The sequence below is a fragment of the Azolla caroliniana genome, unplaced genomic scaffold (assembly GCF_043228905.1).
Source record: "Azolla caroliniana isolate FFs.n. ecotype wild unplaced genomic scaffold, voAzoCaro1.0.p SCAF_7, whole genome shotgun sequence".
In the NCBI taxonomy this organism is placed as follows: domain Eukaryota; kingdom Viridiplantae; phylum Streptophyta; class Polypodiopsida; order Salviniales; family Salviniaceae; genus Azolla; species Azolla caroliniana.
Genome location: NW_028230442.1, coordinates 22,171,427 through 22,186,611, shown reverse-complemented (window position 1 = coordinate 22,186,611; position 15,185 = coordinate 22,171,427). Strand labels below are relative to the sequence as shown.

The 15,185-nt window shown below is 36.4% G+C and overlaps 1 protein-coding gene across 2 annotated transcripts; it reads right to left on the bottom strand.

Annotated features, from left to right (window-relative positions):
- Positions 1–685: 685 nt before the first annotated feature.
- Positions 686–7,278, bottom strand: LOC147862352 (Leucine-rich repeat (LRR) family protein). Of its 2 annotated transcripts, XM_087322717.1 has the most exons (21): positions 7,151–7,278; positions 6,976–7,039; positions 5,770–5,906; positions 5,408–5,494; positions 5,224–5,299; positions 4,608–4,682; positions 4,427–4,496; positions 4,268–4,345; positions 3,766–3,826; positions 3,611–3,689; positions 3,440–3,530; positions 3,297–3,357; positions 3,093–3,160; positions 2,854–2,948; positions 2,635–2,772; positions 1,970–2,074; positions 1,748–1,872; positions 1,534–1,630; positions 1,355–1,429; positions 1,200–1,255; positions 686–1,110 (listed from the first exon to the last, which is right to left on the bottom strand). In XM_087322717.1, the coding sequence occupies exons 1-21, from the start codon at positions 7,213–7,215 to the stop codon at positions 1,029–1,031; spliced, it is 1,785 nt and encodes a 594-aa protein (XP_087178843.1). In that variant the 5' UTR covers positions 7,216–7,278; the 3' UTR covers positions 686–1,028. The 2 variants fall into 2 exon arrangements, with proteins under 2 accessions (XP_087178843.1, XP_087178844.1); XM_087322718.1 differs by lacking the exons at positions 6,976–7,039; positions 7,151–7,278 and having other exon boundaries at positions 5,814–5,894.
- Between the last annotated feature and the right edge of the window lie 7,907 nt (positions 7,279–15,185).

Here is a 15,185-nt window from a genome sequence, read left to right as displayed (position 1 = left end):
AATTTATAAGGAAAATTGCTTGTAAATCTTGAATAAATATCATCATTCCTTTTACCTGAGAGAGGTTGTAATACTTTTCATGATGCAGCAGTTTCCTCTATATATGAAATGAACATTCATAATCTAATTATACATAGATGATGACATTAATGAATGTGATGGGTAATCAGTCATTAGAATTCACTATAGTTTATTTTGTACACAAATGGTGATACCACGTACCACAGTTTCCTTTATGTATGATGAAATATTTCAGTTTTGTCTCACAATGATAGTGAATGAAAAGATGCCAACATTTTTACTGTCACATTAATTTGTGGCTAAGTTTTTATAATATGCTTTTATTCATTTTGGCATGGTAAAAAAACCAATGCATAACATGACTGCTGCAGGATTAAATATATCTATATATGTATCTTCTTCAATTTCTGTAGTTGAATAAAAGAATCCCCTAAAAATTGTTATCATAATCTTGCTTGCCTATTTTTAACTTTAACGGCTCACAATTCATTTCTCTAATCACTGTATGAAGACATCCTGAACTTAACTCATGAAAAACTATTTAAATTTATTCAGAATATGAATTTAATACAGTAACAAATAAACAGGTGATAGAAGTGCATCATTTTACATTTTTGGCCACTCCTGATGCAGAGAACAAAACAGAGAATTTCATATCATGTGAGATTCCATATATAGCAACTGACTATACCCATGAAATCAATCATAGAAATATAACACAAGACATCTTGTTCCTTTCATGTCATTAATTTGTCGAATAAAGGTGTAACTGATATCTCACACCAATTTAGGCTGCCACAATTAACTGTCATGTCTGATATATTACAACATCAGGAAATAAAACCTCCCTATCCCTAAATCTTTCCTTCTAGAGAGAAGAGAAGCTGCTTTTCCAAATCCCAAAAGCCAAAACTGAAGCCCAAAAGAATGAATACAAGTTTCTGTTTGGAGGCCCCTCTATAAAGAATGATTTAAGGTAAAAGCATTACAAAAACGGCAGATATCTATCAACACAATTGTCCTGGTAGTTTCAGTTTCAGGTATTCAAGAACTGCTGCTGTCCCACGCTCCAATATTGTTCGGCGAATACTACAGATAAAAATCAACCAAAACATAGCGGTATAACATAATCACATGCATGAAGAACATTTTAATCACATAATTCATGGTTTTGTTACCTTCTCAATGGATTTCCATCCAATTTTAAGACTTGTAAACGTGATTCCAATAACCCCTAGGACAACAGACTCAAAAAGTTAATAAAACCATCTTTGACATAGACAGAACTAGGAAGAAAGAAAAGGGAATTATAGATGTAAAAAGTCATCCAAACCAGTTCTGCTGGTAACGATGAAATGTTATTATCTGATAGATCTAGTTCCTCCAATGACTTTAATGAGGCTACTCCCTGGCCAAAAAAGGTATAGATCTCTGATGTGAACAACTACTTTATTCTTTACTTCCAGTAATCACAAAAAAGTTTAGGTGATCGATACCGAGATGCTTGTGTACCTTAGGAATGGTTGAGATTGAATTCTGGCTTAGATTTAAAACCCTCAAATGCACCATATTTTCTAATTCTGATGGAAATTCTTGTATCTGCATTCTTCTGCAAAAATGGAATTGGGTTGGGTTCTTTACAATACAAGGCACAAAAGACAGCACCATAAAATATAGGTTCTAGGTGAGTGCAAAGATGAAAACAAAAACAGGTATAACAAGCAACCTTAAATGGAGCTCTTGTAAGCTAGGCATGTTTAAGAAGCCTGGTGGGGATGGAAGCTTTGCTGGAATGTTACTTAAATCCAGTGCTTTCAGTCCTCGAAGACTCACGAAACAATCTGATGGGAGCTATTGAAATACTCCACCCAGAAATACAACAAGCCGATATTAGAAGTTGGAAAAGCAAATTATTCCTTCCTCTTCACTGTAGTAACAAAAATCTCACCTGCTTTAAGGGATTTCCTGCTAATATCAGTCTTTGAAGGTTTGAAAGATGAGAAAAGATAGATGAAGGCCATTCATCAATTTTATTTTTTGAGAGTATTAAGACCTGAATTAAAGAGAGAAGAAATAAAGAAAAGAAAATAAACATGTTGTTTCCCAATCTTGGTCCATTTCTATTTTATCCATTCTGTTACTTAGTTGGAATTCTATTTTCTCCATTCCGTCATGTTCAACAATACACTACCTGTTGAAATGCCTTGAATAAAATCCTTCTACATAATTACCTTCGCTCACTTTTCATTTATTTGTACATTTTATACAAAGCTTGTATACACCATAACTTGTGTATATACCATATTATGCCATCAGAATCTTATTGCACAGATATTCTTTTTGCATAATATATATTAATATACCTCATACTAATTATAGTGCATATTTATGCTATATGTGTATTTTGTAAGGCATTGAAGAACTTTAATTCATAGAGTAGGAAAAACTATAGAATTGAGAAGATGCCGTATATTCCAAAAAAAATGCAGGTAAAAATTACTCATAGTGTCTAAGATCTCACTTAAACGATTGACAAATTAACCTGAGAATATACAGAGTAATTTACCAAATGAGAAGACATAAAAGTCAACGATAATAAGGAACCATTCCTACCTCCAAGGAACCGCAATATGACATTTCTACAGGTAAGTTTTGAATTCGATTGCTTGAAAGATCAATGCTTAAAAGGTTCTCCACCTCAAAAACTTTGGCAGGAATATTTTCTAGATCCATTCCAGAAAGTAACAGACTCTATAGAGTAACCAAAGCATTGATAAGGAATTTACACGAATAAAGACAATCATAACTGAGTTTCAAAAAATCATTGATAACCTTGCTACATGAAGCTTGACGAAGCGCATTGACAACTTGATCTTCGGAGGCTACGCCAAAAACATTTCCAGTGGATATGGTTCCAGGTTTTTCATCTTAAGAAAAGATATCCATTTCTCAATAATGTGCATGGATATGTGTGGATAGATGTATGTATGTGTATGTAACATGGATAGTTATGTGTATATGCATGTATGTCAATCACCTTCATGTAGAGGATGCAGAAATCTGATACTAACCTTGATTACTAGATATTCGGCCACGTAGATGTTTCAATAGCGCTGGAGTAGAACCCAATACCAAAGAGCTGAATTTTGATCAATAAAAATCAACAAGGAACTTGGTAAGAACTTCATATATATATATATATATATATATATAGGGTTTGTGCAGATGATTCAAGGGAGAGTCAATGTCATGAACAAGCATAGAGCATCTATTACCTACGTAAAGTCTTCAAAGGATTTCCAGATAGCAAAAGCCTTCTTAGGGTGGTCATGGATCCTTCAAAGGGGACGATAATCAGTTTGAGAATTCATGACTAAGCTTTATTATTCAGTAATTTAACCTAAGAGAAGAAGTGTACCAAGCTCTGCAGGTAAACCTGCCAGATTGTTATTTGACAAGTCGAATACAGAAAGACGAAGAGAGCATATCGCTACAGGAACCTCACTAATCTAGCCATAAAAAGAGATATTCTTCAGTATTGTGGATCCGCTCTACCTCAAAGGTCCTCTTTAGCCCAAAACTTCCATACCTGGTTGGTTTGAAGATCTAGTGTTCCCAAGGCTGTCAAAGAACTCAACTCAGCAGGGATTGAAGAGAGACGATTGTTTCTGTTGATCAATTTTGTTTAAATGTGTGATCTCTTTCATTGGTTACAAGATAACGAAGACATATGACACTACTCACCCAACAGAGAGTTCTGCCAAGCTTTTGCATCCTGAAATAGATGGTGGCAGTGAAGAAATGGCTGTACATTTGTTTGCAAAGTTAGAATATAATCAGAAAACACTTATCTCACACAAAACTTCTGCACATACTCATACAATGTAAAATTTTTGAACAACTATACAAAACCTAGTACAAGTATCACGACAAGAAAACAATCCACGCAGCAGGAAGTATGGTGTCCACAAAATTGTTTTCCTTGACATAATCTGCATGTACGTGTACATGCATATGTATATGCATACATATGGTATGCTATAGGTATGACATGTGCTTAAGATACCAATACGACAGGAGGTACATATGAAGTAGATAACAAGAATCTATGATCCTCTACAAAGGCTAATAACTGTTTAAGAATTTAATGCATATTTTTCCACTTCATCAAAGAGGGTTGACAGATGCACTGTTGCCACATTTTAATGGAAAGAACGCCCATATCATTAATAGCATTAAGATTCACCATTCTGGTGTAGATTCAACCGTATCAAATGCGAAAGGCATCCCACTGCATCTGGTAGTTCGGTTATCTTGTTCTTAGCTGCAATAAATCCTAATTGTTACAAATACACAAGACAATACAAATTAAACATTTAAACCAGTAAGTGAAGAACCTGCCTACCAGCATTAAGTTCAGTAAGGTTCAGGACTCCCTGAAGTATATTCTCTGGTATTTCTTGAAGCTTATTTCCCTAGAAATTCATAGAAATCCACAGAACATCTCAAAAGATACTTTCATAGAACCAGCATATGTATGTATGTGTGTATGTGTGATTACAGGTTCAAAATTCAAAGCTCAGGACCTCAACATCCAAAACCAATAGCCGTGTGCAATTCTGCAGCTCCTTGGGAAGGGTTAGTAGCGAGTTATTTGTAGCCTAGAAAAAGAACCATGGAAATTTGAGCAAAATTGAACATCTCCTGTGAGATTTAAAAATCTTGTGTATGTTTACTTCAAGCTTATCAAATTGCAATGATAAAGGCCAAGGCCTACTCAGCTAAATCAGAGCTGATAACACCTTTCAAAGATCGCAACCTGCACATTTCTCAACCTCCCTCCAACTAAGGGTGTGTTCAGATGCCAAATGTCCATATAAAAAACTCCAAAATAGCCCTGAATTTTTCTTTATTCACCCAAGTACCCCATGGGTTTTTGTTATCTCCCCAAATGACCTTGGTCAACCCTCAAAAGAGCAAATATATGTGATATTTGAGAAATTATGTGTTCAATACATTCCCATTCTCTTTTGGGTGTTTGAAGACATACAGAGAAATAATGATTAGGCAGAGGATGTTTGGGCAAATAAAAAAATAATTCAGGGCTATTTCAGGAATTTTCCCAATTCATAATATGGGATTTTCAACTTAGGCCCAACATTTCAAATGTCCATCGTGATGCTCTGGTAAAGCAGCACTAACCTTGAGCTCTGCTAGTTCCAAGCAACATCCAAGGGTTGATGGAAGACTTGACAGTATATTGTTTGAACAGTTCAAACTGGCAAATAAATAAAAACTCCTTTCATTATCTTTTTATTACCCTCAATAACAATCACATTTCGGAAAGAATCTTAGAGTTGTAAGTTTCAAAGTGTGTGGATTTTACCGAACCAATGCAGTTGCATCACCAATCTCTTCAGGTAGCATTGATATCTTATTATTAGAAATATCTAATGATTTGAGTAAGACCAACCTACAAAATATTGATTTTCTATAAGCAATACATCACAGATTACACTATTTAGGGGAAAACTTCAAATTACCCCAGATGCTTTTTTAATTTTTCCAAATGCCATTGGTCATCAACCAAGACAGGGAAAGGAACCGCATTGACCATACAATTACTCAAATAGCACATATAATTGGTCTTTTGGGGGTTGACCAAGGGCATTTGGGGAAATAACAGAACTCAGGGGTGTTACAGAGCTTTTCCCATAGCTCTTTTTTTTACTATGATTAACTACATACCTGCCAATAGTCGATGGCAATGATGTTATTTGGTTGTGACTCACATTCAATACGGTCAAGGATGTTAAATTGCCGATCTCGGCAGCCAATGCCTTGATATTATTGTGAGCCAGCAATAGTTTCTGGAGCTCCACAACCTACAATCATACATTTACTCTCTGGTCACTACTTGTCCATTATTAAACCTCTCCCAAATTTTATTGCATTTATCCATCTAAATTCTATTTTCATCACAATTTACTCTCATCATCATATATTGAACATTTCTGACAAATCTAAAAGTAATTATCCATTATCTAAATGTGATTTAGTCTAATAAACTAATACTTCATATTATATCTCTCCCAATATTTATAGTATTTCTAGAAGTAAGCTTCCATTTTCCAAATTTGAACTGGCTAATAGTCTTTCAGGCCATTTCATGTGCATTAGTGGAAATTACTTACATGCACCAGTCTATAATCATAAAGTTATTCTGATGGGTTTGTTCATCAAGAATTCAATGCTTTTTCTCAAACGATACATAAACGATGATATGTAGCTGGAGAGAGGTTAACCTAGTGCCCTTTATATTTGAAATGAAAATATACACAGCTACATATCATCGTTTATGTATCATTTAGTTATTTAAGGCTATAGTATCAATAGCTACTCTGCTCTTAATTAAGCCCTAATAATGGGTTAGTTATGTATAGCGTATGCCAATTAGCTACAAGGTTAATTAAGGTCAGAGTAGCCTTTGGCCCAATAGTCATAAAACCCCATGTAATAATTACATTGATAAAATGAAAAAACTATCGTATTATATACTAATATATCACACCCGGATTACATAGTACCTACAATATCACATTCAGAATAGATATATAGTTACCTATGTAAATAACACATATAGAAGCATAAAACCCAAAATGATACTCAGAATAAAAGCAGAAAACAGAGGTTCAATACATACATACATACATACACATATACATACACATATACATATACATACATACATACATACATACATACATACATACATACATACATACATACACATATACATATACATATACATATACATATACATATACATATACATATACATATACATATACATACACATATACATATACAAATACATCACATATACATCCATCCATCCATACATACATACATAGGCATAGGCATAGATACAAATACAGACAAAGATAGACATACCTCCCACCATTTCTCATCTGAACCAGCTGCTTCCAGTAGATCATAGACCTGCAATGGAACCTCACTGCTCGAAAAGGCAATGTTAAACCGGAGAATTTCACACCACAAGGCTAGCATTCATGTCCAGATCAAAAGAAAAATAGGAACAAAAATAGAGGAAAAGGATGGCTCTTACTTCAGCGAGCGATTGGAGAGGTTGAGAGATCCAGAGGCTCGAGCAACCTGGAGGAGCTTCTCCATGCTCTCTCTCTCTCTCTCTCTCTCTCTCTCTCTCTCTCTCTCTAGAGAGGCCTACTCTGTTTCTCTCTGTTCTTGTGGGAGGCCAATGGACACTTGGGGAGTGTGAGCAGCATTTCCTTGGGACAAACATAATTTGGTCGCCCAAAACCGCATCCCGGACACCTGAAACACAAGCCGCTCTTATAATCGCAGACCACGAAGGCTACATAGGATTTTTAGTGGAAGGAAGAGTTGCAATTTATTATTTTAGAAATGCCGAATCTACAAACTGGGTTTTATAAATGTATATGCCCGTAATGCGTCGTCATCGTCGTTGGATAGGAGAAGGTTCTGGTTCTCTCTGTGTGATACTTTGCCCCTTGCAGATCGTTGGTGTATGGTCGAAGATTTTAATGTGATCGAGGATAAGTTGGATAGAAGTGGGGGTAGCCAAACGGTTTTATATGGTTCTGAATTAAACATCTGGGAGAGATTGTGCGTTATGGTTTTCAAGATACTTGGTGCTCTTCCTCCTTTAGCAAAAGCATGTCGAATCTTTGCAATTCGCTAGATCAGATAGAAGGATGTTAGGCATTAATCTAGCTCGATTAGACAGATTTTATGCTGATGACTTCTTTATGGGATTAGGAGGATCATTACAAATATTAGTTGGGACAACTTTCACAAATCACTCGCATCTTATTGTTACTTTGAAAAAAGTGGAAAAATTTAAGTCCTTTAGGACGTTTATACCTTCCTCATTGTATGTTGATGTTGCCATTCGAGAAGATGTTTTGACATTTTGGAAGGATGAAGATGCATCGCAACTGATGGTGTGTAATAGAGTTGTGAATGTAATTACCAATGTTAGTAATTGGTTTCGTAGCAAAGCGGAGGAGGAACAATGTCAACTCAAAAATAAGATATTGAGCTAAACGAGCGATTGTTTCATTGCAACATTTTTAGCAATGTATGCCATGGGCTACGTGGTGATGTCTAAATTGAATAATACAACGGATAAGATCTCTAAGTTACAAGATGTGTGGGCTCAATGCACTTATAATACGTTTGTTGCAAAGTGGGCATAGGTGGGGGATAAAGTCTCTATTGAGTTTTTCAAACTTGTAACTTAAAAAAGAACTTGTAATGGGATGAAACAACTTTAGAGGAATGATGGATCTATCTCGGAGGATGCCCAAGAAATGAGGGATATTCTTAAGCAATTTTATAGGAATTTATTGTATGCTTAATGTTTTACACTTGATTAGTTGGAGAGTCGTAGAGTTGTATGGTAGACCATGCATACACGTGTTTTACATATGGTAGTTGTTTTGATTAAGCATATTTCGGTTTTTGAAGTAAGGGTTGCTTTGGATGAAATTGGCATACAGGTATGTCCTGGTACTGATTGGCTTTTAGCAGATTTCTTCCGGAATTATTGGGAGTTTATTTGGGAATGACATTACTGTTGCATTCCAGGTGGTGTTTGATATTGGATTTATGCTAGGAAAATGGACAAATGGTATGATATATCCTATTCTTAAGTTAGAAAGGGTAGTGGTTCATATTAGGAAGTGGTGACCCATCATTATATTAACTACTATTTATAAAATATATGCTAAGTTGTTGACTACGAGATTGCAACCTTTTTTAACACACATCATTCATAACACCCAAACAGGGTTCTTATAGGATAGGGGTATACTAAATAACATTTTCTTATTTTGGGAATTGGTCACAATTTCACAAGAAATGAAAGAGGATTTGGCTATCTTGTTGTTGGGTTTTGAAAAATCATATTAGTCTTTTTTTAGGGCACCATGGAAAAGTTAGGGTTTCCTAATCAATGGTTAATGGATTGGCTGTTGTGCAAGCAACTTATAAATATTGGAAAGCTGGTAATTTAGAAGACTCTTGGTTGGGTGCTTATTGGAAATGGTTGTGGGCCATGCAAATTTCTAAAACGGTTGTATTGTTTCGATGGTTGGTGGTACATTATGGGATAATCTGTGAAGGGGGGTATTGGATGTCTCTTACACTACAACAATCGTTGTTTGGTAGAGGACAAGGTTTGGTCTACAATATCTTCTTTAGTAATTTGGGTATTGTGGAAGGCAAGATGTAAATGTGTATTTTAAAAAGTCAAACAGAATGCAGTTGAGTTAGTCAAGGAGATATGGTTGATGCTTTTGCATACTCTAAGACGTCAATATGAATCAATGACTGGTGAGCTTGATGTTGAGTTTCGTAAGCAGCAACATTTTAGAGAAATGTAGACAAGGGTACAGGTCTTCACCTCTTTTGGGGAGAGAATAAAGTGAAGATATGTTGCACCAAGGTGGCTTTTTCCAGCCCCCATTATGGCAAGATCCCACTTTCTAAGGTAACTGCATGAGGGCTTTTGCTCTTCGACATTTTGGTTGATGTGGGTATGTTGGTTGTGTTGTCCTATATGAGTTCTTTTAAGCCTTTGGGCATCTTTCCATTAATACCAAGGTGAATCTTTAAATAATAATAATAAGAAACATATATTTTATCTATCCCTTGTGATGAATTTGTGAACATGAATTCAAGGAGAGATGAGTTGATTAGGGCACCCTTCCCAATTCATCCCAATGGAACTTGGAAAAACACATAATATAATGTTTTTCCATGTGCACCTATGTGCCTTTTCCCATTGTTATAAGCATAGATTGACATATTCGCATTCGTGGGGGTTCCCAAACAAATGCATACGAATATGCATATGCATGCATGAAAAGCATTGGTTAAAAGAGAGAGAGAGAGAGAGAGAGAGAGAGAGAGAGAGAGAGAGAGAGAGAGAGAGAGTTCCACACTACAAAACATCAATGATATTCACCGTTTTTATGGTATGGCTAATGCTAAAAGACATACGAAATTGATTGATAACTTTTCATATATTCTTACGCAATGCAATGTACTATTGATGAATAATCTGCATGATGAAGAGCTTTTGGATGTTCAAGTTCAAGTACATGGCATTGTGAAGAATTTGTCTTGTCAAAGTTATCAACAAACAAGACTAGGTCAATTAAAGGAGGGATTTATAGATAATCAATCACAATCTCATATGTTTAAGACCACCATATACTCGTTCAAATGCGATACAAATTAAGATAGGGGATGACATTGTTGTAGACCCAATCAAGGTTATCGAGTTATGTATTACTCATTTTAAGAATTTGATTAGGCCAAAGTTGATTATTAATGAGGATCTGTTGAAAGCACGACAAGAGTTTTATAATGTAATTGGGAGTGTCGTGAATACAAAGGTTTGTCAATAATTGGATGCTGATTTTGAAGAAGCTGAGGTGAAAAAGGTACACCTTTCAAATGGTAAAAGCCCTGGTTGGGATGGTGTTACAAATGAAGTTTTTAAGAAGTATGTTGGCATGCTTAAGAGTCCATTCACACAAACGTTTCAATAATGTTGGGATTTTGGTTTCATGCCTGAGAGCTGGAAGGTGGGCTTAATCAAATTGATACCAAAGGTACCATCTCCGAAGTCATTTCAACAATGGAGGTCTATTTCATTGATGGGAGGGTTATGCAAAGTGTTTGCAAATATATTATCCAACAGACTTGAGAAGTTCTTACCTCAACTTATTTATCCATCTCAATATGGTTTTATTACATGTAGAAATATATTGCATAATGTTTTGAATGTTCAAATGGCTATTGATTATGCTTGACATATACATCAAGAAATGGTTATGGTGCAATTAGATTTGGAAAAAACATATGATCATGTAAATTGGTCTTTCCTCTCAGGTGTGATGTATAATATGGGGTTTGGTCCTCGTATGTGTCAACTTATCTTTTTGCTAGGGCAAAATGAGACCTCGTGTGTGATGCTTAATGGCAGAGTTACTCCGAAAGTGTTTCTTACTAGATCCGTGCAGCAAGGATGTCCACTAAGCCCACTGTTATTTGCTAAGATAGGTAGAGGAGACTAAGAAGTGTTGTAACTAAGTGGATTTTACATACAATTAATATAATTGTGTGCTTTTACCAAAAACAAAAAGAGAGAGAGAGTTCATAAACACCGTCCTTTTTGGTTTCCTAGATATAAAAAAGGAGACTTCACAATAATAAATTTTTATAATAAATGTAAAAGTATTTGTTTTATTTTTAATAAATAATAAATCAATGAAATAAATAAAGGTTCATAAATTCCCCACTTTTTAAATATATTTTTATCTAACATTAAAAATGGGACTTCACACTAATCATATTTCTATAATAAATATAAAAAATATTCCTTTTTTTAAATATAAATAATATTCGTTTGGTGTAGAAGACTCAAAATCGTGGCTACTTGCGGTGTAAATGGGAAAGTTGTGTGGGGTTCCATATAGGGTGTCACATTAAAAGGAGACGGTTGGGCAAAATAGTTAAACCCATAGTGTGTCCCAATGTGTTGGGGTGAGACTTGACACAAATTCTGCTTTTTTAGGAGATTTGGCTTATGGTGGCATGCTTATCGGTCTAGCACATTTGGATGAGGCGTTGCAAGTTCGTTTTCAGCGGCAAAAGCTTACATGTGGTGAGATGATGTTAAACATTTGGTTCGAGCTGGTGGCCTAGTTGTGTGGATGGTACAACTCGATTCGGGGGGTTCAGACGAAGCAGAAATGGCAAGGTCAAATTTTTTGTTGAAATGGGGTGGTTCTCCCTTGATGATCAAATCTTCGACATGGCCTAAGTGGAACTACCATGCGCCTAGGTCGTTGTTTCTACCGACAACCCCTAATATTGTATATGGGATGTAAATATGCATGTTTGGATGGGGTACAAGTAAGTTATCATAGTCGTATTATCGGGATAACTTTGTTGTAAAAGAGTTTGGTGGGATAGGTAGGGTTGGGGATTATTGTAGGAGTTGTGGGAGGAAGAGTAGTGTGAGTTTTGTTGGTTTTGGAGTTGTTCCACTATGTTGTAGATACTAACTCCACTAAGGTTGTCTCTATGAATCTTAGTGTTGAACTTTGTTGTATTTTGGTTGCTAATTAATATGAAGTAGGTTTTTTTTTGGGAAAAAAAAACTAAATAAATAAATAAAATAAAATAAAGGTTCATAGACCCCCCCCATTTATTTTTGACACTATAAAGGAGACTTAATACTAATCATATTTTTATAATCTATTAGTGAATGATTGTTCTTTTTTCAGTGAATTAAATTATTTTTTTATTTTTCTTTCAAAAAATGAATTAATATCATTTTTATTTATTTATTTTGCAAAACGAATGGTTTTATAATATTCTTGGGGCCATTTCATATTCTTGAATATTGCGAATATCATGCATGGAGAATATCACAAATATCACTCGTGTGTTAATCTATGGTCATGAGTAACAAAACACATTTGTGCTCATAAGCAAAGTTTGCCATGAACATTAGGGATTATCATATCCATTAACCATAGACATTGGCATCATAACAAATTATATGCTTCTACCTTTGTTTCAACATTCAAAATCATATTCTAATGTTCATGTTCTTATAATGTAGTAATAGTTTTCATCATTTGCTTATTTTGTTCTCTTCATCACTATCATTTGTTTTTTCCATGGAAGCCCAAAACTTGTTGGAGTTTTTTGGAAGACAATAATATTTTGATATTTCTACAAATGGAAGATAGATTTGCTCGATCTATTATTAGTTCATGGAAGGATGTCTCTCTGGATTTAGTAAAGAGATATCCAAAAAAAGATAAAGACAACCCTTGATTTGGATATTCGATCTTCACTGACCATAGGGGAGATATGCTTTGAAAGCATACTCGATGCACATGGGAAAAATTACATCAAGAGCTAGCATAGTCTATAAGTGCTTGGACAACATTTCTATCCTCGTCAATAGATCAAAGAATTTTGGTGCTTAATAAGACAAGGGAGGGAATAACAATGTTTTACGTTATCGAAGCCATCTTTTCTAATGTATAGATGCAATTTGGACCTTCTACACAAAGTGGATAGGCTTGTTTACCCCATTGGATGTTTTGATTGGAGTAAGGGCATATATTTGGGCAAGAACTGTTTATGACTTTTGATGTACATGATGATGGTAGGTTAAATTAATATACATACAAAGACTAATTTGTTTGGTTTTTGTTTAGAAAAGAACTGAGGGTGGTCGCAAAGGATTGATTAATTTGGTAGGAGCAACGAAGCAAGCGGACCAGGACCAAGAGCATGAGCATGAGTATGAGCAACGGAGCAGGGGCTGAAGCACGTCCTTGTGAGAGGTGCAACAGGAACGGAGCAGGAATAGGGCTGAATCACGCCCACCTGCCAATGCACCCTCTGTAGGTCCTACCACTTCCAGCTGACGACCTACAGTCGGGGTCATCACAGCCTCCTGGTCGGCCGCCTTCGACGACTCTTCACCATCCTGCTCAATTAGGGTTTCCCCCCAAAAGCTTCGAGTAGTGGGACCACCATCCCACCCCAAAAAAAGAGTTCGACTTTATTTATTTATTTATTTAAAAAACCGATACAACAAGAACATTTGACGAGTGGCCGCCTCCCCCAACAAAAATCAAAACATTGGAAGATTGCCTCAATCATGGAAACCCTAGACATCGCCACTACCGAACACGCATCTCAAACAAGCCCCTCGGTTGATAAAGAGCAAATGCAAGATCAAAACAACCCATGTAGCGGGTGTCCTATTGAGATTAGTTTCTCTAGTGAAGAAATGCTACTACTTGAGCAGGAGATAGATCGCCTTGAGCGAATAGTGGTCATATGCCACGTGGTGGGATCACGCCCAAATTGAGGATTACTGCGAGATATGTTGCAAGGAAAATACTATTCACAATTAGGTGGTATAAAGGAAGTCCAACAAAAGGTTTCTATCAAATCGTCCTAGAGGACAAGGATTCAGCATCAAACCTCATAGCAATGTCTCCCTGCCATGTCCCAAACACATGGATGTTCATGTGTAAATGGACACATGTTTTTAACCCAGAGAAGGCCACACAACACGATGATTCCATTAAAAAGGTAACAATGTTGTTTCCTGGTTTATCCTTAGAATACAACATGTTACTTCATACTATTGGAAACTCCTTCAGTATGATGTTGGACGAGGAACTAATGCTAAGGGACAGGCTAAAGAAACACCTAGGCCCTCCCTCTATACGCCTTTTGGTGTAGGACATCGACAAACTTCCTTCCAATATCCTCGTCCCTAGAAAAAACGGAATGCGGATTGAACAACGCATAGAAGTGATCAACACACTGAGGCAATGTTTTGCATGCAAAAAACTTGGTCATTTAAAAAAACATTGTCCCATGAGAGGCATTAAAGATTTCGCCAAGGAGACCCTGGAAGGTTGTGGCACCATAGGACATTAGAGGCCTCCCCCACCACGATCCAATAAGGCTATGATGGAATGGCGAGTGGTGGAGAAAACCCATGTCCTATCCTCCATCACCTCTGAGGCCCAATTGATTTGATCTACTACAAGAGCCCCCCCCCCCCCCCCCCCCCCAACTCATGAACACTCCCTGAGTACTTTCTTAAGCCCCAAGGAAAGGCCTAAGGTGACCCCAAGCACACAAGAGAAAGTTCTCATTAAATCTTACAAAACAGGGAAGCGACGAAGGATAAGTCATGTTAAGACCCCCTAATGCGGAGATTGAGTGGAACTACACCCAATGGAGAAACAACAAACCAAGGCACAAGTCTGAATGTCACCCCTAAGATGATAGTCTTCCCAGACACAAATGAGTGTGATACCTCTAGCCAGGACCTTGAGCCACACCCGCAAAACGCCTTGAAATGACTAGGTATAAGGCACGAGACAATGGACATGTATCAACGGTACACAATAATGGAGCACCTACGACCTTGTGAATGTTAACGTGTGGATGCTTTAGAAAGAACCGGCTCAGCCGGATAACAATAGAGAATAAGATGAAAGTTTAATGGAGAAGCTTAGTACATAGAGAGTATACGCGGG